General features: G+C 44.5%; 1 protein-coding gene across 1 annotated transcript in view; it reads left to right on the top strand.

The window, feature by feature from the left end:
• Positions 1–16,881, top strand: part of ush1c (Usher syndrome 1C) — a 228,239-nt gene extending 211,358 nt beyond the window's left edge. The window contains exons 19-21 of the mRNA XM_067993855.1: positions 6,479–6,588; positions 13,915–13,970; positions 15,421–16,881. Of these exons, the coding sequence (XP_067849956.1) occupies positions 6,479–6,588; positions 13,915–13,970; positions 15,421–15,433 (179 nt within the window). The 3' untranslated portion in view covers positions 15,434–16,881. The remainder of the gene's footprint in view (positions 1–6,478; positions 6,589–13,914; positions 13,971–15,420) is intronic.
• The last annotated feature ends 9,619 nt before the right edge of the window (positions 16,882–26,500 follow it).

Here is a 26,500-nt window from a genome sequence, read left to right on the forward strand (position 1 = left end):
ACATAAGTAATAGGGAGATGCCGGTGATGGACTGGGGTTGACAATTGTAAACAATTTTACAACACCAAGTTATAGTCCAGCAATTTTATTTTAAATTCACAAGCTTTCGGAGGCTCCGAAAGCTTGTGAATTTAAAATAAAATTGCTGGACTATAACTTGGTGTTGTAAAATTGTTTACAGTAAGTAATAGGAGCAGGAGTAGGCCAAACGGCCCCTCGAGTCTGCTCCGCCATTCAATAACATCATGGCTGATCTTCGACCTCAACTCCACTTTCCCGCCCGATCCCCATATTCCTTGATTCCCTTAGAGTCCAAAATTCTATCGATCTCAGCCTTGAATGTACTCAACGACTGAGCATCCACAGCCCTTTGAGGTAGAGAATTCCAAAGATTCACAACCCTCTGAGTGAAGAAATTCCTCCTCATCTCAGTCCTAAGTGGCCGATCCCTTATCCTGAGGCTGTGCCCCCTTGTTCTAGACTCTCCAGTCAGGGGAAACAGCATCTACCCTGTCAAGCCCTCTCAGAATCTTACATGTTTCAATGAGATCGCCTCTCATTCTTCTAAACTCCAGGGAGTATAGGCCCATTCTACACAATCTCTCCTCATAGGACAACCCTCTCATCCCAAGAATCAATCTAATGAGCCTTCTTTGCACCACCTCTAAGGCAACTATATACTTCCCTAGGTAAGGAAGTGTATATTAGTGTTATTTATTCACTTGCTCATCTATTATTCAATAAATTAATTTGGCAATTAAAGTCTAAAGCAAGGTCTGAAATGATGCTGCACCCCTTCTCAAAGATGTGGGAAAGATCATGTGGAGGCACCGGAAAGTCCCAGTAGTAAAAAATAAGTTTCAATTCATTATTCTGGGCACTTTATCAAAAACTTACCTGAATGTCAGGGCCAGTGAAGATACTATCGAGGCTGAAGGGAGTTACCTGTGGGAGTAATTTATTAAATGTGAGGGTAGATTTTAACTTTCGGGCGGCCGACCAGTGAAGAGTGCGGACCCACCGCCTGTTCTGGCAGTGAAGAGAACGGAGTCATTTTGAGGCCCAGGCTTCATTTAAATTGAACCGGCGAGCCACCCGCTCCAAACGGGCATCACGACGCCCCTCGCCGGATTCAGGGTGGTGCAATATCGGGAGACCTGGAGGCCACCCAGCCAGCGACAAGTTAACTCCTAGGTGAGGTTGCGATTGCTGAAGAGGGGGAGCCCAGGGCGGCCACAGCCCAGGTTATTTTTGTGAGGCTTGAAGGAGCACTCCTTCTTATTCCTCCTGGCCTCACAAAAACAATTTAAAATTTGCCTTTCTGGAGCCTCTTCAGCAGTATCCCCAGTAAAACTGGTCGGAGAGTGCACAGCGCACGCTGCAATCGCTTCTGGCCTAAAATGGCAATCAGGGTCCTATGTACGTTATAGGACACCAATTTGTATATTAAAAAGCAACTACTGTCCGAAGCAACAGCCCAGCGGTAAGCCCCTGTAAAAATGGCAGCGGCCAGAGCATCGGCGTTTATGGGTGATAAGTCCACTGACCCTATTTTGAGGCCCTGTTAACACTGATTTTGCCATATTAAAACTGGCCCCACAAACTGAATAATCTGCAGTAAGAAGAGCAGAAACAAATATATTCTCCAGTGAGCAATTTATCACAATTTGAAGTTAGTTAAGGGAGAGAGAGAGATTTCAAATGAATGTGAATGGTACAGAACAAACGGGTGGGGAGGGGGGCAGGGGATGGAGAGAGAGAGAGAGAACTATTCTGAAGTACACAAGAAAAGTTAGTGAAAACAAGACATGCAGGTGGACTAGTTTGGGATGGAACTCCTACATCTACTGTATTGCTTAATCTGCCTGATAAGTTTTGTTTCCTCCTAATACAAAATATTTTAGTACCCCTCACTAACTCTCCATATAGCCAAGTCCAAAATTTGAATGATGCACCCATATTGAAGAAAGGTCTTTTCGCACTCCTGGACAAGATTGAGAAAAAGCTTGTGGTTGGATTGGCAACCTTTCTCTTCCTTCCAATCTCTACTTCCTTTCTCTTCCCTCGGTCACAAACTTTCTTGTCTTTATTTTATCGGCATTGGCATTCTTCCGAATGTTTTCTTTCTTGCTCAGACTGTTCGGGCCCGATTTTAGCACCCACTATCGGGTGCGTTCTCAGCGGGGTGGGGGGGGGCCCAAAAATCGCGAAATCCCGGAGCGGGACCGGATCCCGCCTCGATCCCGCCCACTTCCGGGTTCCACGCTGACGTGCAGGGGTGCGTGCGCAGCCCCCGCTGGTGGGAATCCCGCAGGCAATTAAAGCCAGCAGGATGCCACTTGACAGTATTTATTTAGCTATTTCAGGTCATTAAATGACCTGATTGAGCTGTTTTATTAGGAAGGGTGGGATTTTACCTTGAACTGAGACTGTTTCCCATACTGGGGGAAACACTCTCACTCCAAACGGACGTGTTGCAGCCAGCAGCCTGTGGCAGCTGCCAAGGTGCATTCCACAGGTGGTGGGGGGGGGGGGGGGGAAGAGACCCTTCACCAACGCAGGAGGCCACTCCGTCACATAGGGCAACGCTTGCCCTCCACCACCCCCCTCCAAGCCAGAAGATTCACCGACGTGGAACCGCAACCCCGGTGCGAGGACACACTCACCTACCTTGCAGAACCCCTCAGACCTACACCTGCCAGATGGGGGCCGCCTTGACATCCTCGGAGGACGAACAGCATGACCAGCCCCAGCAGCCTCGCAATCCACGCCGTCCGCCTCAGAGACGTGGAGCCCCCCAACACGGTGCTGTGGCACATCCACCTGCACAGCAGGAGGGAGGGCAACCGCAGAGAGAGATGCGTCGCAGGTGGCACTACCCTCGGTACAGGGTCTACAGACCGAGGCTCAGCTTCATGGACCTCTCTGAGGAGCAGTGCATACGGAGGCTCAGAGTCACTCGCCAGGTAGTCGCCGACATCTGCAGCCTCCTTAATGACGAGCTGCTCCCGGATGGACCAAGCAGCATCTTCTTACCCGTCGCCTTCAAAGTCACCACTGCCCTCAACTTCTTCACATCCGGATCCTTCCAGGGTGCCACCGGGGTCTGTCAGTCCTCTGCATACAAGTGCATAAGGCAGGTCACCAATGGGTTGTTCCACAGGGCCTCGCACTACATCAACTTCGCCATGGACGAGCGCAGCCAGATGGAGAGGGCGGTTGGTTTCCATGCTGTGGCTGGCTTCCCACGGGTGCAGGGTGTAATCGACTGCACCCACATCGCAATACGGGCACCTCCACATGAGCCAGGGCTGTTCATCAACAGGAAGGGGTATCACTCCATGAACACCCAGCTCATCTGTGACCACCGCCAGAGATTCCTACACGTGTGCACCAGATACCCCGGCAGCTGCCCCGATGCCTTCGTCCTCAGGGAGTCCACCGTCCCGCCCCTCATCCACGCACCCAACACCGGCAACGGCTGGCTCCTCGGCGACAAGGGCTATCCCCTGCACACGTGGCTCATGACACCTCTGAGGAACCCCATCACCGAGCCGCAGCGTCGATACAATGACAGCCACATTGCAACCAGGTCTGCAATTGAGCAGGCCATAGGGCTGCTCAAGATGCGCTTCAGGTGCCTTGATCGTTCTGGGGGAGCGCTCCAATACACACCAATCAGAGTGGGACGAATTATAGTTGTCTGCTGTGCCCTGCACAACATGGCCCAACAAAGAGGGGTGCCGCTGGAGGAGGCCCCATCCACACCCGCCACCCACATTGAGGACGACGTGGAGGAGGAGGAGGTGGAGGAGGAGCAGTGGGAGGAGGAGGACGAGCGCGAGGATGAGGAACGACCCATGGAGCGAACACCGGCTCACCGGGATGCTCGGCAGGCCAGGGAGGCACTCATATGTCAACGGTTCTCCTAGGATCAGACAGTCTGAGGCGTTCACATCTCATCACGTGCACAGACGAGGGGCCATACCAGCCCGCTCCACAGAAGAGTGGTGCCAGTACTCCTGCACCCACTGTAGTGTGCCCAATGGGCGGGACCAGGTGTTCGTCGTCATGATGAGCCCCACGAAAGGGACCTATTGCACAAGTCTCAGAAGAATGGACGAGAGGTGGCAGGAGTGGTGAGAATGATTGTGTTTACTCTGTACTTAGTGAAGGACTATAAACAAAAACATTACAAATTGACAGACACCCTGGTGCATTCCCTTTGTGCTTATAACACCCTTGGCTTACGTTTACGGGAACCCCTATGTGGTGCTACCCCTGTGGTTCCAGCAGAGGTAGTGGCAGGTTGCTCCTGTTCGTGCCCTGACCGGGTAGATGCTTTGGGCCGACGCCCCCTGGGTTTCGGTGCCCGTGAGGGCACCTCCACAGACTGCTCCTCCTGCACCTGTGCAGGGGCAGACTCGGCCACCTGGAGAGAAGGCACCATTGCAGGTACTGGTTGAGAGGGGGGCAACGGGTGAGACGTGGGGGCACCTTGAGTTCACCATCATCCCTCTCATGGCCTCGGCCCACATCACCCCTTTCACCCTGCTGGACGACAGTTTGGATGGCATGTGTGAGGCCTTGCAAGGCCACCCCTAGTGTATCCGTCAGCCTGTTTATGGCGGCGGAATGTTGCTCACCCTGAATCCGAACAGCCGTTGTCAGGGCCTGCATGGACTCGGTGTTGAGCTGTGCGTGACGCTCGAGGGAGGCTAGCCTGTCCTCCACCGCAGACGTTCCCGCACCTACCCGCGACACTGTGTCGCCAATACCCTCCTGTACCTGCGCCACCAATGCCCGCATGCAGGAGTTGGACTCCTCCATCACCTGCGCGATTGTTGACAATGCGCGTGGCACCTCTCCCAGTACCTCGGCAATGTGCTGGTGCCCCTCGACGACTCTCCTTTTCACTGGTGGCCCCCTGGGTTCAGCATCTGGGTCCGGCTGAGCAGAGCCTGGAGATGAGTGCTCCCACCGACGCGGACTCTCCGCGGCTGCCCCTGCCACCAGGGTCTGCTCATGCTCACACGTGCGTGGTGACTCACCATGTGCAACCCATTAGTTGGCGAGGGGGACCCACCGAGGTGTGTGTATCTGCGCTGGTGGATGCTTGGCTCATATGTGACGATGCACCCTCAGAGACCGGCATGTCCTCTGAGGAATCGCCCTCCTCACACACGGCGCTCGCAGACGGCCCTGCAAGAGAACAGAGGGCAATATCAGGCATGTGCACAAACGTTGCGGTGCGGCAGATGCCAGGTGATGCTAAGGTCATTCGCGATCATGAGTGCTGAGTGTCAGCTTTCCCTTACCGGCCATTTCTGCAGCCCCAGCCTCGCCATCCGCCACGGAGAGGCAATGTTGCGTGCGGCTGATATCCAACGCCTCCACCTCTGCGTCCGTCAGTACCAGCAGGTGTGGCGGGCCCCCTCCGGTGCGTGCCCTTTCTCTGGCGTTCTTGCATCTCTTCTCCTGTCAAGGCAAAACACAGATGCGTGAGTGAGTGCAGATTGCATTGTGAGACGCCTCAAGCATCGGTGTGGGTGGGTTGAGCGTGGGGCAGATGGATGGGAGGATGCGTGTGCCACATGCCCATCCCATTACATGGGGATTGGGGTGTGTGGTAGTGTTCGAGTGGGGACAGGGACGGTGGGTACGTGCAGGCACGGTGAGGATGGTAGTTGAGTGGCTGTGAGGATTGCTGCGGGAGCGCTGTGGTGGCTGTGCAGAAGGGGTTGTGAGGTGTTTGGCGTGATGTTGGAGACGGGTTGTGGGAGGGTGCGTTAGTGTACTCACTTTGCCGGACCTAGTGAGGTCATTGAATCGCTTTCTACACTGCACCCATGTCCTGGTGGTGTTGGCCCTGCTGCTGACCTCCACCGCCACCTCTGCCCATGCCTTCCTGGTGGCGGAGCCAGGGCACTTCCATCCGTCAGTCGGGAACAACGTCTCCCTCCTCCTCCTCACACCGTCCAGCAGCAGCTGGAGCGCGAGGTCCGAAAACCGTGGTGCAGCCTTACCCCTGGGGTGCTCCATGGTGTGCTGCCTCTTGTTTGCAGCCGGAGGGGCTTTGGTGGACTGCCCCTTTAAATAGAGCTCCACCATCGCGCGAACGTCAATGCGCATGCGCAGGCCGCCGGCACGCAGCTGGGGAGCGGAGAACCCGTAACCACGGCTTAATGGCATCAATTATCCTGCGATCGCGCGGGGGGCACACTCATTTAGCCGTCCACGTTTTCCACGCGCCCGATGGACCACCCGCCGGGAACCAGCAGGCCTGCGAAAATCGGGCCCTTCAAATCTGTTGGGTCCAATTTCACATTATTCTATGTCCTCACAAGCCTCAGTTTAAAACACCTAAAGCAGAGATGTTGTGCAGCAGATGCAGAGTTTTAATGATGCACTGAAATAGATTATAACGCTTTTTTCCTTGAATCTAACCTTTGTTATTTTTTCCAAATATCTTCTTCAGGTGGAATAGTGAAGGGAGATCAAATAATGGCTGTCAATGGAAAGATTCTCACTGATGCCACCCTACCGGAAACCCAGACAACATTGGCAAAGTCTTGGAATAGTGGTGGCGTAAGTACTTTTGTCCCTCATATTGGTTTGTTTAGTGTGTGACCTAAAAGAGATACAGTAAGATTTTTAACAAAGCAGCAAATTCGACCAAATTTAAGAAACTTTAGGCATAAAATTCACTATATTATCATCCCCTCCAGAGAAACCACTACTTAAGTGACATCATCCACAGATGTAGAGTTATTTTTTACATGTACACTGATGATACTCAAGTCTACCTCTCGACTTTTCCACTGCTTCTGTGCTGTCACACTGCTTCTGCAACATCCAGTCTTGGATGAGCTGCAGCTGAACATTGGGAAGACCGATGCCATTGCCTTCGGCCCATTCCACAAACTCCATATTCTAGCCAACGACTCCATCCCCTTCCCTGGCCACTGTCTCAGGCTAAACCAAACAGTTCGCAACTTCAACATCCTCTTTGAAACCAAATTGATCTTCCGACCCCATATCCTTCTTAATCACAAACACTGCCTACTTCCGCCTCCAAAATGCTGCTGCCCATTCCCTCATCCCGCATCATGTCCTGCTCACCCCTCACCTCTGTGCTTGCTGACCTACGTTGGCTTTTATCCTGCAATAGCCTCAAATTTAAAATTCTCACCCTCATATTTAAATCTCTTCATGGCCTCGTCCCTCCCTATCTCTTTAACATTTTCCAGCCCTAATGCTTCCTCCCCCAAACTCTCCGCTTCTCTGACTCTGGACTTTTGTGCTCCTTCTCCTGCCTTTGCCCCACCATTGGCAGCCTTCCCTTCAGTCACCCAGGCACCATACTTTGGAATTACTTCCCCAAACTCCTCCACCTCTCCACCTCACACTCCTCCTTTAAAATACTCCTTAAAACCCACCTCTTTGACCAAGCTTTTTGTTACCCCTCCTGATATCTCCTTCTTTGGCTCAGTGTCTTTTTATATTATTATGCTTCTGTGAAGCACCTTGGGATGTTTTTCTATATTAAGGTGCTACATACAAGGTGCTAAGCAAGCTGTTATTATGTTGTTTGCAGAACCATGACAGTGGTTAGTAGTTCTTCCTTAGCACTCATTGTGAGCTGGACATGTGCTATTTTGTTTTGAAAAGAGCATTATACCATGTATCTTACTACTTTCTTTACTATGATTGATCTCCTGTTGCATGCACAAACTAAAAAATTCTCTCACCCAGTAACTTCCAAATTTATTTCTTTCACTTTATAATCCTTTTTTGTGCTTCTCACTCTCTTCCTTTTTTCCCACCCTTTTTTTCTCTATTGCTGTCTCACATCTTTCTCGCTGGTGTCTGCATCATTCTGTCGGCTTTTATCTTTCATTATTTCCATCTCATTTATTCTGTCTCTAACCACCCCCCCACCCCCTTTGTCTCATCTGTGTTCTGTATGTTTCCATTGTCTCTGTGGATCTTACACATGTTTCTTCATTGATGGACTGAAAATCCATCTCTTATCTTTTGTTAAGGCCTAATAGTGTTTACAGAAAGATAAGAGGCAACATACACCAAGTTGATAATATCCACATTTGTGTTTGTCCCCATTACTGATAGAGAAATATATTGGTCCAAGGGTTATTTTATTGTAATATTTTCCATGTGACTGCAAACAAAATATTGATTTCTGTTTTTCTTTGTGTATATTAACTGGAGCACAATGTAATGGAAAGAAATCACAAATGGTGAAAGAATGAAACTGTTTTTCTGACTAATTTGTTTTATTGAATTCCAGCTTTCAAAATATCCACTGTCATTAAGCAACTGGTTATTGAAATCTCCAGCTGATAAGGTGTACACAATGTGTGACAACTTTTTCTGGCAAATAAAACAACAACTTGCATTTATATAGCACTTTCAGCATAGAAAACTTCCCAAAGCACTTCACAGTAATATAAGGAAAAATGCACGCCAAGCTAAAAAAAAAAAAGGAGGTATCAGGAGGAATGGCCAAAAGTTTGATCAAAGAGGTGAAAGTAGGGTCTTAAAGGAGGAGAGAGGAAGGTGTAAAGGCAGAGGGTTTTAGGTTGATAATTCCAGAATGTGGGTCCGAGGCAGCTGAAGGCACTATGGCCAATGATGGAGTGAAGGGAGGGGAATGCACCAAAGGCTGGAGTCAGAGAAACAAAACATTTGGGAGGGTTGAGGGGGGGTGGGCGGGGAGCGGGGGTGGTAGGGCTAGAGAAGGTGACAGACATTGGAAGAGGTGAGGCCATGGAGGGATTTAAACAAGAGGTTGAGAATTTTAAATTTGAGGCACTGGGCGACCAGGAGTGAATGTGAACTGATTGTAACTTGGATTGGAAGGTGACAAATGTAACCCCACTATTTAAAAAAGGAGGGAGAGAAAAAAACAGGGAATTACAGACCAGTTAGCCTAACATCAGTAGTGGGGAAAATTCTAGAGTCTATTATAAAAGATGTGATAACACTTGGACGGCATTAACGGGATTGGACAAAGTCAGCATGGGTTTCTGAAAGGGAAATCATGCTTAACAAATCTACTGGAGTTTTTTGAGGAGGTAACTAGTAGAATAGATAGGGGAGAACCAGTGGATGTGGTGTATTTGGATTTTCAGAAGGCTTTTGATAAGGTCTCACGCAAGAGGTTAGTGTGCAAAATTAAAGCACATGGGATTGGGGGGAATATACTGGCATGCATTGAGAATTGGTTGACAGACAGGAAACAGAGAGTCGGAATAAACGGGTCTTTTTCTGGGTGGCAGGCAATGACTAGTGGGGTAACGCAAGGATCAGTGCTTGGGCCCTAGCTATTCACAATATATATCAATGATTTGGATGAGGGAACTAAATGTAACATTTCCAAGTTTGCAGATGACACAAAGCTGGGGTGGAATGTGAGCTGTGAGGAGGATGCAAAGAGGCTCCAATGTGATTTAGACAAGTTGGGTGAGTGGGCAAGAACATGGCAGATGCAGTATAACATGGATAAATGTGAGGTTATCCACTTTGGTTGTAAAAACAGAAAGGCAGATTATTATCTGAAAGGTGATAGATTGGGAAAAGGGGAGGTGCAATGAAACCTGGGTGTCCTTGTACACCAGTCGCTGAAAGCGAGCATTCAGGTGCAGCAAGCAGTTAGAAAGGCGAATGGTATGTTGGCCTTCATTGCAAGAGGATTTGAGTACAGGAGCAGGGATGTCTTACTGCAGTTATACAAGGCCTTGATGAGACCACATCTGGAGTATTGTGTGCAGTTTTGGTCTCCTTATCTGAGGAAGGATGTCCTTGCCATGGAGGGAACGCAACTAAGGTTTACCAGACTGATTCCTGGGATGGCAGGTCTGACGTATGAGGAGAGATTGGGTCGACTAGGCCTATATTCACTAGAGTTTAGAAGAATGAGAGGTGATCTCATCGAAACACATAAAATTCTAACAGGACCAGACAGACTAGATGCAGGGAGGGTGTTCCCAATGGCTGGGGAGTCCAGAACGAGGAGTCACAGTCTCAGGAACATAGGAACAGGAGTAGGCCATTCAGCCCCTCATGCCTGCTCCGCCATTTGATAAGATCATGGCTGATCTGTGATCTAACTCCATATACCTGCCTTTGGCCCATATCCCTTAATATCTTTGGTTGCCAAAAAGCTATCTGTCTCACATTTAAATTTAGCAATTGAGCTAGAATCAATTGCCGTTTGCGGAAGAGAGTTCCAAACTTCTACCACCCTTTATGTGTAGAAATGTTTTCTAATCTTGCTCCTGAAAGGTCTGGCTCTAATTTTTAGACTGTGCCCCCTACTCCTAGAATCCCCAACCAGTGGAAATAGTTTCTCTCTATCCACCCTATCTGTTCCCCTTAATATCTTAAAAACTTCGATCAAATCACCCGTTAACCTTCGAAACTACAGAGAATACAACCCCAATTTGTGTAATCTCTCCTCGTAACTTAACCCTTGAAGTCCGGGTATCATTCTAGTAAACCTACGCTGCACTCCCTCCAAGGCCAATATGTCCTTCCGAAGGTGCGGTGCCCAGAACTGCTCACAGTACTCCAGGTGCGGTCTAACCAGGGTTTTGTATAGCTGCAGCATAACTTCTGCCCCCTTGTACTCCAGTCCTCTAGATACAAAGGCCAGAATTCCATTAGCCTTATTGATTATTTTCTGCACCTGTTCATGACACTTCAATGATCTATGTACCTGAACCCCTAAGTCCCTTTGGACATCCACTGTTTTTAACTTTTTACCATTTAGAAAGTACCCTGTTCTATCCTTTTTTGATCCAAAGTGGATGACCTCACATTTGTCTACATTGAATTCCATTTGCCACAGTTTTGCCCATTCACCTAATCTATCAATATCCCTTTGTAATTTTATGTTTTCATCTACACTGCTTAAAATGCCACCAATCTTTGTGTCATCGGCAAACTTAGATATGAGACTTTCATATGATACGGGGTATGCCATTTAGAACTGAGATGAGGAGAAATTTCTTCACTCAGAGGGTGGTGAACCTGTGGAATTCTCTACCACAGAAGGCAATGGAGGCCAAGTCCTTCGATGTATTCAAGAAGGAGATCGATATATTTCTTAATGCTAAAGGGATCAAGGGATATGGGGAAAAAGCGGGAACAGGGTACTGAGTTAGACGATCAGCCATGATCATTTTGAATGGCGAAGCAGGCCCAAAGGGCTGAATGGCCTACTCTTGCTCCTATTATCTATGTTTCTATGTGACTAGAGGTCTCCTAATTTTCAGTCATTGAAATTCATACTGCTATTCATGCAATGATTTTTTTTGGTGTATTAATTTTTTTTAAATCAATTTTTTTTAGTATTTTAAGGTTCCAAGTTTACAGAATAGTATATAGCAAACAGGCATCTATCTAAATTAAAAATTGAAGTGTACAGTCTGAAGAGTGTGTACATCAACATAAGAGTGAAAAAGGCCATACAGCAAGCAAACCCTTCTCAACTCAGGGTCCATGAATGATTATTCTATCATGGACTTAGCTCTCACACCACCTGTTGATCCTCAACTTTAAGGAACAAGCTCCTTCCCCTACTTCTGAAAAAAAACAATCAAACAGTGTGATTAATACCTCCACAATTTTTGATTCCTCTTCTCAGCAGATAATGATTCGTCTCCCTTTTAAAGGTGTTACTGACCCCAAATCAGCGACCTTCTTTGATTATCTGTTCCACATGTCCCTAAATAAGAATGAAAAGATAGAGGCACTCCTGCAGCCTCTATGAGATCATGCACAATTCCATAGCAATGTTCAAGGCACAAGTTAATGCAAGAGTACACACTGGTTAATATTTATTGAGTCTTTGTCCATTATCATTCCATTGGAGTCTCCAACCTCAGGCAAGGTGGGGTTTAACATAAGCAGGAAAATAAGAGTGAGAAATTGGGGTAGATTTTCAACTTGTTGCCTAGGGATAAAACTGGTGTTTCATTTCAGCTGCCTGTTATAGAAACCACTCGATTTTCATTCCCGTTGATTTCAAGTTTAAAATCTACCCCACTGAAATAAAGAGGCAAAAGAAGTTCGCTGATGGCTAAGTGGGTAATTACACCACTTGGAGTGGTATTTTTTTTTTATTCATTCATGGGATGTGGGCATCGCTGGCGAGGCCAGCATTTATTGCCCATCCCTAATTGCCCTCGAGAAGGTGGTGGTGAGCCGCCTTCTTGAACCGCTGCAGTCCGTGTGGTGAAGGTTCTCCCACAGTGCTGTTAGGAAGGGAGTTCCAGGATTTTGACCCAGCGACGATGAAGGAACAGCGATATATTTCCAGGTCGGGATGGTGAGTGACTTGGAGGGGAACGTGCAGGTGGTGTTGTTCCCATGTGCCTGCTGCTCTTGTCTTTCTAGGTGGTGGAGGTCACGGGTTTGGAAGGTGCTGTTGAAGAAGCCTTGGTGAGTTGCTGTAGTGCATCCTGTGGATGGTACACACTGCAGCCACTGTGCAGCGGTGGTAAAGGGAGTGAATGTTTAGGGTGGTGGATGGGGTGCCAATCAAGTGGGCTGCTTTGTCCTGGATGGTGTTGAGCTTCTTGAGTGTTGTTGGAGCTGCACTCATCCAGGCAAGTGGAGAGTATTCCATCACACTCCTGACTTGTGCCTTGTAGATGGTGGAAAGGCTTTGGGGAGACAGGAGGTGAGTCACTCGCCGCAGAATACCCAGCCTCTGACCTGCTCTCGTAGCCACAGTATTTATATGGCTGGTCCAGTTAAGTTTCTGGTCAATGGTGACCCCCAGGATGTTGATGGTGGGGGATTCGGCGATGGTAATGCCGTTGAATGTCAAGGGGAGGTGGTTGGACTCTCTCTTGGTATTTAAAAAACTGACCAAGACGTACTGGCCAGAAAGGTCCCAGATTCAGTCACTATTGCATGCTGGGTTTGCTGACCCCAGCCAGTATCATGATTAGAACAATATGATTGCCCTTGGTGTCCACAGGTTAGAGATGGGAAAAACAAGCTGGAGTTCCTGCAGCTGACTGCTATCCAGTGACATTTGCTGGAAAATGCACACGTGTGAACGTCTGATGAGGACAGGATCAGCCTCAGCAATGATGCTTCCCATGGTTAAGTAGATCTGCAGGCATTCACGTGTTAGCTCACAAAAGATGGTTGAACTGTCCATTGCCACTTGGAAATTATTTTGAGAAACTCATGACTAAGTTTTCTAAAAATTGCATTCCCAATGACTGAAGATGCAAGGTACACTTTCACCCTAAGTCTAGCACTTAGCATATTTTGCATTGATTAAACAATCCGTTGCTTAATTTAGTTTACCAGTACCTTAAATCTGTTGGAAAAAAAACTGGAACTGTTACCATACAAATTCCTTCCTGTAAAGTTCCAATGCAAGAAACTGTGAGGAATCTATAACTAAGTATTTTGGTCCCAGTGTCCTAAAGCCTGATGCCGAGTGACAGTTCCATCGGTACTGGAAGTCCTCTGGGTCCTTGCTAAATTGGCCATTCAGCCAGTATGAGTTTGGACATTGACATTTGACTAACAGAAGCACAACAGTGGAACTGGATCCTATCATCACCTGACAATCCCAAATATGTACTTTCCAGGAGGAAACTGAATGGCAATCAGGGGTAGGAACTCCAGCTGATTTTTCCCTTTCTCCACTCTTAGCAGATTGAGGTCAATTGTTGCACCCCTTTCACTGCCCTGGCTGAAAGTCGCTACCTCAGCACAAGCCTAGATCTTCCTGGTCCCTATATGGCTGATTAACTCACCAGGCAATGCTTTTATCTATTAGAGGTCCATCAAAAAAAATGTTGTCAATAATAACTTCGACCTTTATGTATTACCAACTCTAAAACTGTCATCATATTTATGTTACAGGACTGGATAGACCTTGTTATAGCTGTGTCCCCACCAAAGGAATATGAAGATGAAGTGTAAGTTTAAGTTTGCAGCCAGGGTGTGGGCAACTTTTATCTTTCCCCACACCTGTATTTATGATTGATTATATGAATTATCCATTCAGATATTGCTGAAAGAGTTACTCAGATGGTATTCACCTTTCAAAATATTTTCTCTCTTTTTAATGTCACTCCACCACATACTACTCTTCAAATTAGGCAAGCGACTTGTTCCTAGGTCTTCACCAATACTGCTGTCTAAGAAGCCAGTGGAAAGTGAACTGGAGCCTTGGTAGGGGTGGGGGGTGGGAGTTGCAATGTTCTGACAGGGGTTGTCTATCATTTACATATGCATTAGGATTAATCCTAATGCAAATCTGCTGTTACTGAAATGTATGTAGGTGGGTACATGAGTAAACAGTGATTCATTTAGCTCTTAACAGTGGATGGCATAGCAGCTGACTCCTGTGATGTTCCCTATCGGTGTTGGAAGGTTCTTGTATCATTAAAGTTGAGGGCGGTGGGACTAACACTGGTACTTGTAGTGCATTGAGGATGATTGACTCTCTTTGGACCAGGTGGTACAGCTTAGTTACAGCTTCTTGCTGAGCTTGATCATCATTATGAACTGGTCCTCAATGACGTCCAGGTAGCTGACTCTGGTGCAGTAGATCTGATGTTTGGGATCATTTATTCTTACGATGGTGTACCTCCTATGCTTTCTATGCCTCCAGGTCTCTGCTGCTAAACTAACAAGTAACCAACAATTGTAACATCCATGATATGGGACTGAAAACTCCCCTGTACTATTCTGTCAATGCTGGAGTAAAATAGTCAAAATCTTGTCCCTCTGTGATTGGCGTAACTCCAGGTCTGATCTGGAATTCAGATCTTTTAGTTTATATCCCAAATCCTTTTGTGCAATTTGTTTGCAGTAAATCAGTTTATTCTCCAAAGAATGTTGTTGACTGGTCACAGTTTAATTTTTTTGGCCTTATTGACATTATTTCTTTCTGATCCATTGATAACTTTGTAATTGATTTTAAAAAACTGTTTAGTTTTATATATTCTTTCTACGTTAACACTGCTGGGATGCTTCATCCACCAACGGTAATGTTGAAAAATAGTAGCATCTTGTTGATGCAGAATGATGTGTCATTGAGTGATAAGAAATGGGTTTCAGCCCATGATTCCCCACGGGGTGGACTTAGATGTGCCTTTTGAAGACAGGAGGTTAAGCAGAGACCACAGGAAGGGAGAGAATGTAAATAGGAAGGCAACTTATTCAATGTTATCCTCAATGTATAGCTCAACGGCCAGTCAAAGAGTGGCATTGGGAGAGACCCCGCCAACAGGTCAGCTACCCATTATTCTAAGGCAGGGAATGGTAGATAGTCCATGGAGACCTCGCAAGGGGGAAGAGAATTCAACTTTTTAAAGTACAGAAAAAATTGAATCAACTTAACATACTTTTTTTTCTTTGTAGGACATTCTTTTGACGATGAAGACACAAGTCACAACACAAGGACCACTCCTCCCAGAATCAAATAATACCAATAAAGCCGATGTTTTAAGATACAAAAATAATAATGAATAAAGCAAATCAGATTCATTCATCTTAATTAATATAATAGTGACAATGATAGAAGATGAGGATAATACATATTACTACAAATAGTGAATAAAAATTGAACATTTTTTCTAAGTGGAATTAACAGGAACATTTAGTTGAAGTGTTATGGTTTTATATGTGCCTGTGCCAAATTAGTTTTGATTAAAAATCATGTTGGTAAGTATAAGAATGAAAGTCTGTAGTCAGATCTTCTTATGACATATATTTTCCTTGCTCTCAATGGAACTCTATTATAGTCCAAAAAGGAGATAAATGTGAATTACATGAAAAATGATGAGCAGAAATCTACTAATCCCCATGAGCCTGTTATAATAAGGGTTGACTGTAATATCATGAAACTGTTCCAATTCTGTATGTCTTTGATGTTGTTCTGCTGCCAAAATTTCATAGGCAGCCTTGCATGATTAACTGGTTGAACTGCTGTGAGGCTGGGTGAATGTGCACCAGCTGAGCTCTCTCTGATTTTGCCTGATATTCAAAGCCAAAGTACCAGGCAAGAAAAGCATGGTCGAGTTCCAAGAATGAAACCTCACCTCAAAACCAGAACAGTAAGGCTGCTGTTGTATAATAGCATTAAACTCCAGTGATCTGACAGCCTTTAACATTGCTTTTCAAATGGAATCATGTATGATGGAAACATTCCAGTACTATTGTTGAAAGTAATTCATTGACAACTGCAGTTATTTCTATAGATTACATTAAGATTGTGAAATAATTGAAGGGGTAATTTTGTGAGGGTTTGCTCCCAGCGTGGAGTCTCACAGGACCGGATTGGCGTCAGAGGGTTAAAACACCATAAGGATGATTCTGCGACCCACACTCCCAACTGGTGCGGCTCCACACCAGAATGGAGCTTCACAAATTATCCCTTAAATTGCTTGAGTTACGTGATGGACCACAGTATTTACCAGCACTGGCCACGTAGTTTCTAAGAATACATTCCATCGTTTATTCTAAATTTATTGAAGTGATTTTTTGACCATTAACAGCAAGTGAGTCTTTGTACAATTAATGCATGATCTGGAACATTAGGCTCAGCAACAACATGCACGAGTATAGAAGATTATAATATATTTATTTAATTATAGTGATGACTGGCTGGTGAATCACTTGCACATAAGAATTAAATGGGTGTATTTCTAAAAATGTCTGTGTTATATTAACAAATCTTAGAAAAAACAGTTCCTGAACATATAAATACCAAATAGAATTTAGCAAGATGTTCTTTTTTCACACTGAATATGTTGATGTTAAAGCTGTAATTTGTCCAAATTTTTGGTCATAAAATATTTTCAAAATAAATCTCTGAAACTACTGGAGTCAAGTTTCTTTATGCATGTGCTTAAATACATGGTAACCTAGTGCTTCTAGAGACTGTTGTGACCACAAAACCATTAAGAAAAGCATCACCAATCACAAGCTGTTATGGTGACAGGTGCACTGATTTAGTTCTGCTGCACCACTGTTCTAAAGAAAAACTGTAAGGTTTGTTTTGTTTTTGGGATTACCTACTTTACCCATCGTTCGGATGGATGTGGACCATGGAAATTGATCTCCAAGCTTTGAGGTCTAAAACCCTGCTTTCTAGGATATTTGCCTGCTTTATGGACCATCGTTGACATAGTTTGTTTCTTTTGCATGCTTGCAACTGGAACTGACATGATACATGAGATAGTTCCAGTTAAGCAGCTAGTACTAGCACAAATACTAGCTAGTACTAGCACCAGCATTGGGCTGGAAGGCTTCATTCTGCTGTAATTTTTATGTTCAACAAGTTCACTAAATGTCTTGGCATTGGTTGCTTAACACCTGGACGTAGCCCTGCCATCAAAGAAATAGACTTATCATATCAGGTATGGAAGATCAAATTTAACATTAAAATCACTTTCCAACTCTATCATGAAGACACTTTTGTCTATTTTTCTCCATCCAAATAGGCTTGGGAAAATGGTACGAGGAAAGCTCATAATTAAAAGCAGTCTGCAGATTTATGTCACCTATCCAAGAAGGAGCAACTGGATGCTCAAGGAGCTCTCTGACTGCAAAAATACTGTTGATTGTGACTATGTAATATTATCACAAATTTCCATTTTGAACTTAGGTAAACGAACAAAGAAACTGAAACCATTTGTGTTCAGTGGGTCAATGAATTTCCCAAGGCTATAGGATTTCAAAAGGAAATCTCCTATTTCTGATGAAGTAGTAACACCAATAGCAAGATCGATGAGAGATTCTGCATCATCTTCCTCTGGCAAACTAAATGAGGTTTTTAATGTGTCAGTCAGGATGGTGATCAACTTTTGTGCATCTTCCTCATCATCTCTCCGCTTTTTTCCAGGTACTTTCTTTTTGTGGCAATATATTCCATCATCAACCACCATGCCACATGCTTTCTTCTTTGTTGTTGAAAAGTATGTTCTGGTGCAAGTTATGAGGAACTACTGGTGAACTTCACTGTTGAATTGAGAAGTGAGTGATTCTTCCTTTGGTTTTGCTGTCACAATTCACAGCTTGTTCCAATGTCAAATCAGTCTACTCCTGACTGAAAGAATTGTTGCTTCTTGCATCTGGATAATTCCAAGTAGAAACTAGTGTTGTTGACTCCACATACTGTATCGTGCAATGGTTATGAGAACTAGCATCTTCCTGGTCATCCAGCTGGATTCCCCTAACTATTGAAACTTTATGCAGGACACAACATACTGGATCCCAAATTATATGGAACCCTTGGAATGGTCCAAGCATTTAAATCTCTACTTCATAATCTCAATGATGTTCTCTATAGTGACTCAAGTTAAGGTAGTGGCATTGGAAGGAGCCATCAGTGGTAGATACGTAGATAAGCAGATGTTTGCCATCTGATGGCTTGTTTGATTTTGACACCTGACCACAATAGAAATAATTCTTAGGGCAGGATTTTCTTGATCCCACCCATACAGGGCCGGGGTAGGTCCTTTCCCTGCAGACCTGATTCCGCCATGATCCTCACTCAGTTTCTTGGGTCAGAGGTCATTATGCATTCATGACGGGCTCCTGGTGGGAGACCCACCATCAAGTGGAAGTCTGCCAGTGGCTAGCAAGTGTATCCAAGTAGTGTTGTAGTGGGACTGCCACTGCAGCACCAGAAGCAGGAGCCAAATTAAAGGGGCATTGGAGCTCAAAAGGCATCATTACATCTGCCACTGAAGGCCTTTGTCAAGAACGAGACCTTCAGCAAGCAAGTGCTGGGGGCCTAACTTCCGATGCTGCTAGACCTGGCAGAATATTTAGAATAGTAGCCATGGGATCTTTTGCGTCCAGCTGGGAGGGCAGACTTCGCCTTGGTTTGGCATCTCGCCCGAGAGACAGCACCTCCGGCAGTGCGGCACTTTCTCAGTGCTGCGCTGGGAGTGTCGACCTGGATTGTGTGCTCAAATCTCTGGAGTGGAGCTTGAACCCACGGACTCAAGAGGGGGAAATGCGACCATTGACACTTGTACAGACAAGTTATACAGTCTAATATATTTATTTACTTAAAATAATGCCTCTCCTAAGCCCTCTCCATTTGTCACGTGGGGCCATTCGCAGTGCTGTCCCAGACCAACCGTCAGGCTTCAAGATAATAATTTCAAGATAATTAGATGTTTTCCCCCGGTCTTTCTGTTTACTCTCTGACTGCATAAAATGTTGTCTTTATTTCAGGAGAGTAATTATCATCTCTGGTAACTTGCCCAGCTTGGTAACTTGCCTAGCTTGGAAATAAATGTATCAGTATTACTGCTTCAACCCACAACAGGCTCACCACAGTACTGGGCATCCATGGTTGGTGCATTGTAACAGCTTTAGGCCCAGGAAGAGAGCTTTATGCAAAAGCCCCAAGACGTTCACAGTGAGTTGGTAAGAAAACCTAGTGTGACAATCAGCAAATGAATATTCTAATAGAAACAGCAAAATGTAGCGATGAATTAAAAGAGTGTATAACTGACTCCAAAACATCTAGAATGATTGGTATGACTTTGATCGTGTAGAAATAGGGTTTTTTTTTAAATATGTTGCATAACTTTACAATATTGCCCTTTGGTGCAGCTCTTCAAAAATTTATAAAACTTGGGGGGGATTTACAAAAATTAAAACGGGTGTCTTGTATTTTTATCTTACCTGTGTGATGTTATATGGATGTCACATCAAACAGATAATGACTGTACATTATATTAATTGTGCAAAGTAACGATTACTGAGTTCCAACACCTAATCCCAGAGCTTGCATTTGAACATCAGTCTAAGATTTACCTGACCTCATTGGGTGAGTTTTGCCAGGTTTCAATCAAGTTATGAGATGGAGAACTCTCACAGTAGCAGCTCCTTTGTCAGGACACAAGTAGACTGCATGTCCTATCCTCAGATGCACATTCATTATCACAGAACTCAAAGAAGGCCGCAGCTCAGATATTCTGTCCCCAGCTCGAAAGAGAAGAGGGCAACGGTGTACAACTTTGAGAAACAACTATTTAAAGCCACCCCACCAACCAAAATTATAATACAACTTTAAATGCATAAAGTTTTCAATAGCCTTGAAAGATAAGGATTTATTGCAGGAGTAGTGTATAACTGATTCTAATAATTTATTATTCACTTAATGTATGCTATGGTATAAAGTGGTGCTGCTCTGCTATACTATAACTCCAAAAGCCTAATATTACTGAGGACCAAGATAAAAAATGTATTTGTAAAATGTCTTCAATATAAGGTTTTTTATTTTGTTTCCGCCTTAATTATGCCTCCCTGTACTACAAAACTTGGGCCTGATCCCAAGGTACGGTGAATACTGCTCTAGATCCAACCACAAAGAAGCAAGAAAGAATATCCTGATTTATCACTTCAACTGCTTACCAGTTTGGAATTAGTAGCATAAAAAAATTAAATGATTCCATTTCCATGTTCTGCTGCTTATTCATCCCTCTTTAGTACTTATCCTCCTGCGTTCCTGCCCATGCAGCCTGAGTACTTCCCAGTCCTGCTGCTCACTTGCTTACATAACCTGATTGCATTTTGGTCTGTTTTCTTGCCTGCTCTTCTCCCCAGGGGATTTTCTGATCCATGTGTTCATTTGTCCTTCTGGTCCACTTGCCATAACTGGGTCACAATGCACCTATTAAATTGTCCATTGCAGTTGCTTCCTGGCTGATGCATGAAGAGTAAGAGGTGGACAAGGAGACTGAAAAAGAACTGGAGGTACCAAAGCAGAATGAGAGAATGTGAAGGAGGAGAGACAAAGAGAGGAAGAATTTTAATTATGCTCATTCCGAACTAGCACCTCCAGCCTGCTTGCCCCATCTATCCATCTTCATAGCTCCTTCAGCTGTGCATTCTGTACAACATCTCTTGCCCACTGCTGAATGCTTCTTATTATTGCTACTGTTGGCATGAAACCTTTATTGAGCTATCAGAATATGCCTCTACTCTATTCGCAGTCTTGTCATTACCAGGTATGGGTCAATACCTGGGACCTGGGCTTATAGTCAAAGCCCAGCCATGTTCCTCGCCCCAGTCATGTTCCCTGCACTCTCAGTGCTTCCAGCTTCACCTTTCCCCCAGTGATCCCAACTTCCTCCTCAGTGCTCCCAGAATCTACCTTCTTCAGTGCACCCTAACGTGTTCCAGTCCACATTTCCTCTTAGTATTCCCTACTTCCCCCTCTGTGATCCCATAAGCCACACCTGTCCAGTCCAGAGCACCCATCCCCCAGTATTATCACATTCCAGTCTATCTCATTCCTTCCAAACCCCAGCTGCTTCAATTAGCTTCATACCCAAGTCCCTCTTGCTCCCTACCCCTCCAATGTATCCACTCCTATCGCTGACAGATTACAGATGCCAGAACTTCCCAGTTCTCCCAGACCCCCAGCTTCCTGGGTCCTACCAGTCCTCAAACTACCCCTTAAATGCTCCCATCCTCTTGAGTATGCCCAGGTACCAGCTCCCTTTCCACTCTCTCCACTCACCCACTTCTCTGAGGCCTCACATCTCATCCTGAGAATATTCCCATACCTGACCCCTCCCCCCTTGAGCACTGCCAAAGTCGTGCCACCATCAAAATCTCCCCAGGTTACCGACAACAATCTGACTGAATTTTCCTACACCCTTATTATTCTCAAGTTGGCCCCCCCTCTGTCTCAGGATAAGACCCACTCTCCCTGCTCTCCTCCATGCTGAAGTCCAATCCTTTGCTTCCTCCTCACCCCAGAGTAATTCCTGAACAGACCCTTATCCCCACCTTCTTTCTCAACTACCTATGTTGCAGCATATCTACAATAGCTTGCCTCCGCCCCTATCTACAGCCTTGTACACGTTGCCTCCTGAGTTCCTACGTAACTTTGTTTTTCAAAAAGGTTAGACATGTTTTATTTTTATTATAGTAGCAACGGAACGTGTGGGAGACACATGGAGATATTTTGCACATACAAAAGAGGGAGGAGTTAGAGGATACTACAGAAAGAGTGAGACAGGAACAATGGGAAAAAGAGTTGGGCAAAGGGATACCAGAAAGAGAAAAGTATGTGACCGCCATATGGGGGATGGGTGGGGGGAGGGAGAGTGGGTGGAAGACAGAGAGAAAATGACGCAAAAATAGGGTGGAAAAGAAGCAAAGAAGTAGTCCCAGAAAGAGATTTTCGTTAATGAGCAATGGCATGGGAGATCGACTGGAGTACTTAAAATATTGTATTGTAACGGGCAAAAATATTGTTGAAAGCTCTTGATAGCGGAACTATGAAACATCCAGTGTGGACGATCTTTATTACTTCTAAAACAAAAGATACTTTTTGTGATCATTTTAAATCCTGGCATAATTAGAAATTTATCAACTTTCTCATTGAGTTGAAACCTCGGTGAATAAAATACGTTAAATAAAGAATTAAGGAAACACGAATAAGACTTGCAAACATTAAAATCGCCATTTATGTCATTAATGGTGTTTCTGTTATTATGTAGTTGGAAAAAGATCGAAATATTTGACCTTGGGTTACTTCTTGTATGTTTCCTAAAGGAGTACGTGGACCTACTCGGTTCTCTGATGGGACTCAGCTTGCCAGTGCTCTTTGTGCTTTTCAGCAACCAGAGATCCGTGGCCAGTGACTTGATATAAGATTAGCTTTAGATGTGCTTCCAAGCTATTCGTACTGGCACAATATTGGCCTTTCATTTGCACTGAAGCGAAAGAAACACACATTCGCTAAACAAGTGTGACATCGGATTGCCGAGCTTCAGGGTTTACGTTTCTACTCCTTCACCTTGTGTTATTGCAAGTACCACAGAGAGCGCTCAGCCGCACTGTGCTCCATCTGAAACATCCTCCCACAGTGTTTAAATTCACGGAATCACCGCCGAAACCGAGGTGCAGCTCGCCACCGAAACAGGATCTATTTCTTAGCTGTGTACTTAATCTTTTTTTTAAAGCATTCCCCAGTCGTTTTCTTTCCAGTTGTTTAGTACGATCCGCCTTGCCCTGGCATCGAGAGTCTAGTTATCAACCTGAAGTCAGAGCGATGGAGGCAGAACCTGAGTGCGAGCGGCTAAAAATATCATCGGAATGAAGGAACGACAGTGTCGACCTGCATTTTGGAGAAAAGATGGAGTTTGAACCATAACAAAGCAGGACATTTCGGTGGCAGATTTCATTGCCTTGATATCCTGTGCTGCTTCAATCTCCGCGACTGGTCTTTTCCTGCTATAAGAATGTGCGTGAACCTCTTTGTAATACTCAATGGCACAATATTTACAGCCTAGCCTCTTCACTAAACATGATAACCAGATATAAAGAGGTAAGTTTTAAAAACATCAGAATTTCATGATCATCGGAACGTGAAAATGTGCCTTGTATCGCCCTTCAGTAAGTGTTGCCTCTGGACACAGTTTGGGTTCGGGAGCACCTTGACAGAGACGCAGTAACCAGATCAGGATTACAAGGGGACCCTTTTATCCCCGGCTCCGGGGGTGGGGGGTGCTGCCACAGACACAGTATTCGCCAGAATGTTGTCAAACCCTTCTTAATGTGAATGTGCATTCGTTTTTGATTATTATACAGATGTTTTATTTCAAACAATGATAATCTACTTTAAAATAAAGGTGAACCCCGAATTAAGGAGCTCGGTAGGTGTCAGAGAGAAAGTCACTCTAACCTGGGGCAGACGTTTCCGAGTCGCGTCGAGACGCCACTCGAGTTGCTGAGCCAATGAAAGACTCGGAGGGGGAGGAGGGAGGGGATGCTGAAGCTGGGACTGAGGGATTAGGTCGTCATTTTTTTCAAAGTACTGAATTTACTAACAACGAACCCTTGGAGAGTTTGAAACGCACACCATTGGACAAGTGCACCGCAGTGTGATGTATTTCCAATACAGCTCAGGGTCTCTTTCCCCAGAATACCCTGAAACTTTCATCGTTTCTTTTTATAGTAAAACACCAATTAGACATTCATTCTCCTACCTATCAGAATGGCGTATTGATGTACCTTTTAAAATTCTCATTCTTTCGACAAAAAAAGGACGGGATAATGAACACAACAGAAAGAAAATATTTCTGTCGCGTTCTTTCAAACAACTGGTCATGTTTAGGGAGGTTTAATTTAGGTCTGGTTACATCATCAATTTTAAGCTGGTAACAATGCAGCATGTAGGTCAGTTTGATATAAATTGAAAGAGTGAGCTCTTCCCAACACTCAAAATAATGTATACATCCTGTTCGGTGGGTTTCATATTCTTTAGACGTGTGTACAATAGGTTCTCCCCGCCAGCTATTTGTGACACACATGCGGTCTTGAGCTGTGGTTGGTCTCGGTTATATCCCGTGACAAGGCGAGGTGCTCGGCTGTGAATGAAGTATGAACAAGTTAGCTCCGATTGTATCAGCGCCATGCTTGGAATCACTTATTATTAGATATGCAATGCGATGGGGCTGTCGATATATCCTAATTAAACGTTTGGCTTTTGGAAAATATTTTCATTCTTATGGCACATTTACCTTACTATCTGGCTAAGTAGCCCTGACTTTGGCAACAGTGCTATAAGGTAAGTTAAATGGTAACATCAACCTGAAGAGATGGTGAGAGACCCTATATACTCCCAGAACTAGCAGCACCAGTCTGACAGTAATCGTTGTCTATGGTGGCGACAGCAACCTTTTCCCCAGGCATTTCCCCACTGCTGACTTGTACAGATATACCCAACAGTTACATAATGTAATCACAGTGTAATTCACTGCTTTAAAATCCAATACTTGAGTTGCCCCTCTTGTATGTTGTTAGAATCTGCCAACCTGGGGGTGTAAATTACGCACCAGTATGAAAAACGTTCTATTGGCCAACTGGCTTCAATGTAAAACCCTGACTCATGACTGATCCCAAAGTATATTGTGTTTTTATATGGGACAGATATATTTTGCCAGGTATGGACCGAAAATTGTAAGCAATACAGCTGTGAAATTCAGATCAGTTTTCAAGGTAATTGAATCCAATGGTTAGTATTCTCGAGTGAGTGTCATTACTACCAATAAAAGAGGCAATTGCCTATTAGTATTATAGAATTTCAGATTATAGCCTTTAACAACATTGAGAAATGGGTCAAATACTTTCTGGTTACACTTAGCTCAAGGATCTGATAGGTATATTGCCTTGAACTTTAGGATTTTAATTGGCAAATAATTGTTTCCCCCTTTTGTTGATAAAGGGAGCAAGCAATACACAGGCATTTGCTTTAGCGAATCGCTATAGCACAAATTTACTGTCCCAGACTCGGGGAATAAACCAGTGCTATAGCAATTTACTAAAGCAAATGCTTGTGTATGTTATTGAACAGTAAGACTCAAAGTATCAATATAATGGGCAATTAAGCAGTGTAGGGAAAGTAGCTTCTAATTGACATCGGTGGGGAAATGTATTCGGTGAGTGATGTTAAAGGCAAGAAAACGGAGACTAAACAGAGACTACCGTCTACCAGTGTTATAAAGTTTAGTCTATAACATATGCAAAACAGATAAAAAGAATTCCCATCACAAATAAATGTTTTAAAACAGCAGGTAGAGGCAATAAAATAAATATTGCCTTTAGAGACTATAAAGTAAACTATTAGGTTACTGAAGTGACTTTGAAATAATGATTTTAGTCTTTGTTCAAGGCTTTTTAGGTAATTTCTCTTTTAATGTTAAATCAGTTTCCCATCAGCTGTAGTCAATATTTGTATGTATTATACAAATAAATCTACAGGTAAGTAGTCGGATCTTTAGAGTTATAGATGCAAGCCGTAGACTAGTTGTTACAGAATGGTGGAAAATTTTAATGCTGCGATAATTAAAGGCTGCAATTATTATTGAATTCTTGGGTTAATTCTGTAGCCTGAAAATTACACTACTTTATAATTTAATTTACTATGTCCATGCATCAAAAGTTCAATTGTTTTCATTAACTTTCTTTAGGTTTGTGTCTTGTGATGTTAAAAAGTAATGTTTGTTTGGCTGGCCATATTACACTTTGGATTCTCTCCAACACTCTTCATAAGCTCATAAGAAATAAGAGCAGGAGTAGGCCATACAGCCCCTCGAGCCTGTTCCGCCATTCCAATAGAACATGGCTGATCTTCTACCTCAAGTCCTCTTTACCGCCCTATCCCCATAACCCTTAATTCCATTAGTGTCCAAAAATCTATCGATCTCAGTCTTGAATATACTCAACGACTGAAAATCCACAGCCCTCTGGGGTAGAGAATTCCAAAGATTCATAGCCTTCTGAGTGAAGAATTTTTTTCTCATCTCTGTCCTAAATGGCCGACTCCTTATCTTGAGACTCTGGCATCTTGTTCTGGACTCTTCAGCTGGGGAAAATAGCCTCTCAACATCCACCCTATCAAGCCTGCTAATAATTTTATATATTTCAATGAGATCACCTCTCATTCTTCTAACCTCCAGAG

The sequence above is a fragment of the Heptranchias perlo genome, chromosome 12, assembly GCF_035084215.1.
Source record: "Heptranchias perlo isolate sHepPer1 chromosome 12, sHepPer1.hap1, whole genome shotgun sequence".
In the NCBI taxonomy this organism is placed as follows: domain Eukaryota; kingdom Metazoa; phylum Chordata; class Chondrichthyes; order Hexanchiformes; family Hexanchidae; genus Heptranchias; species Heptranchias perlo.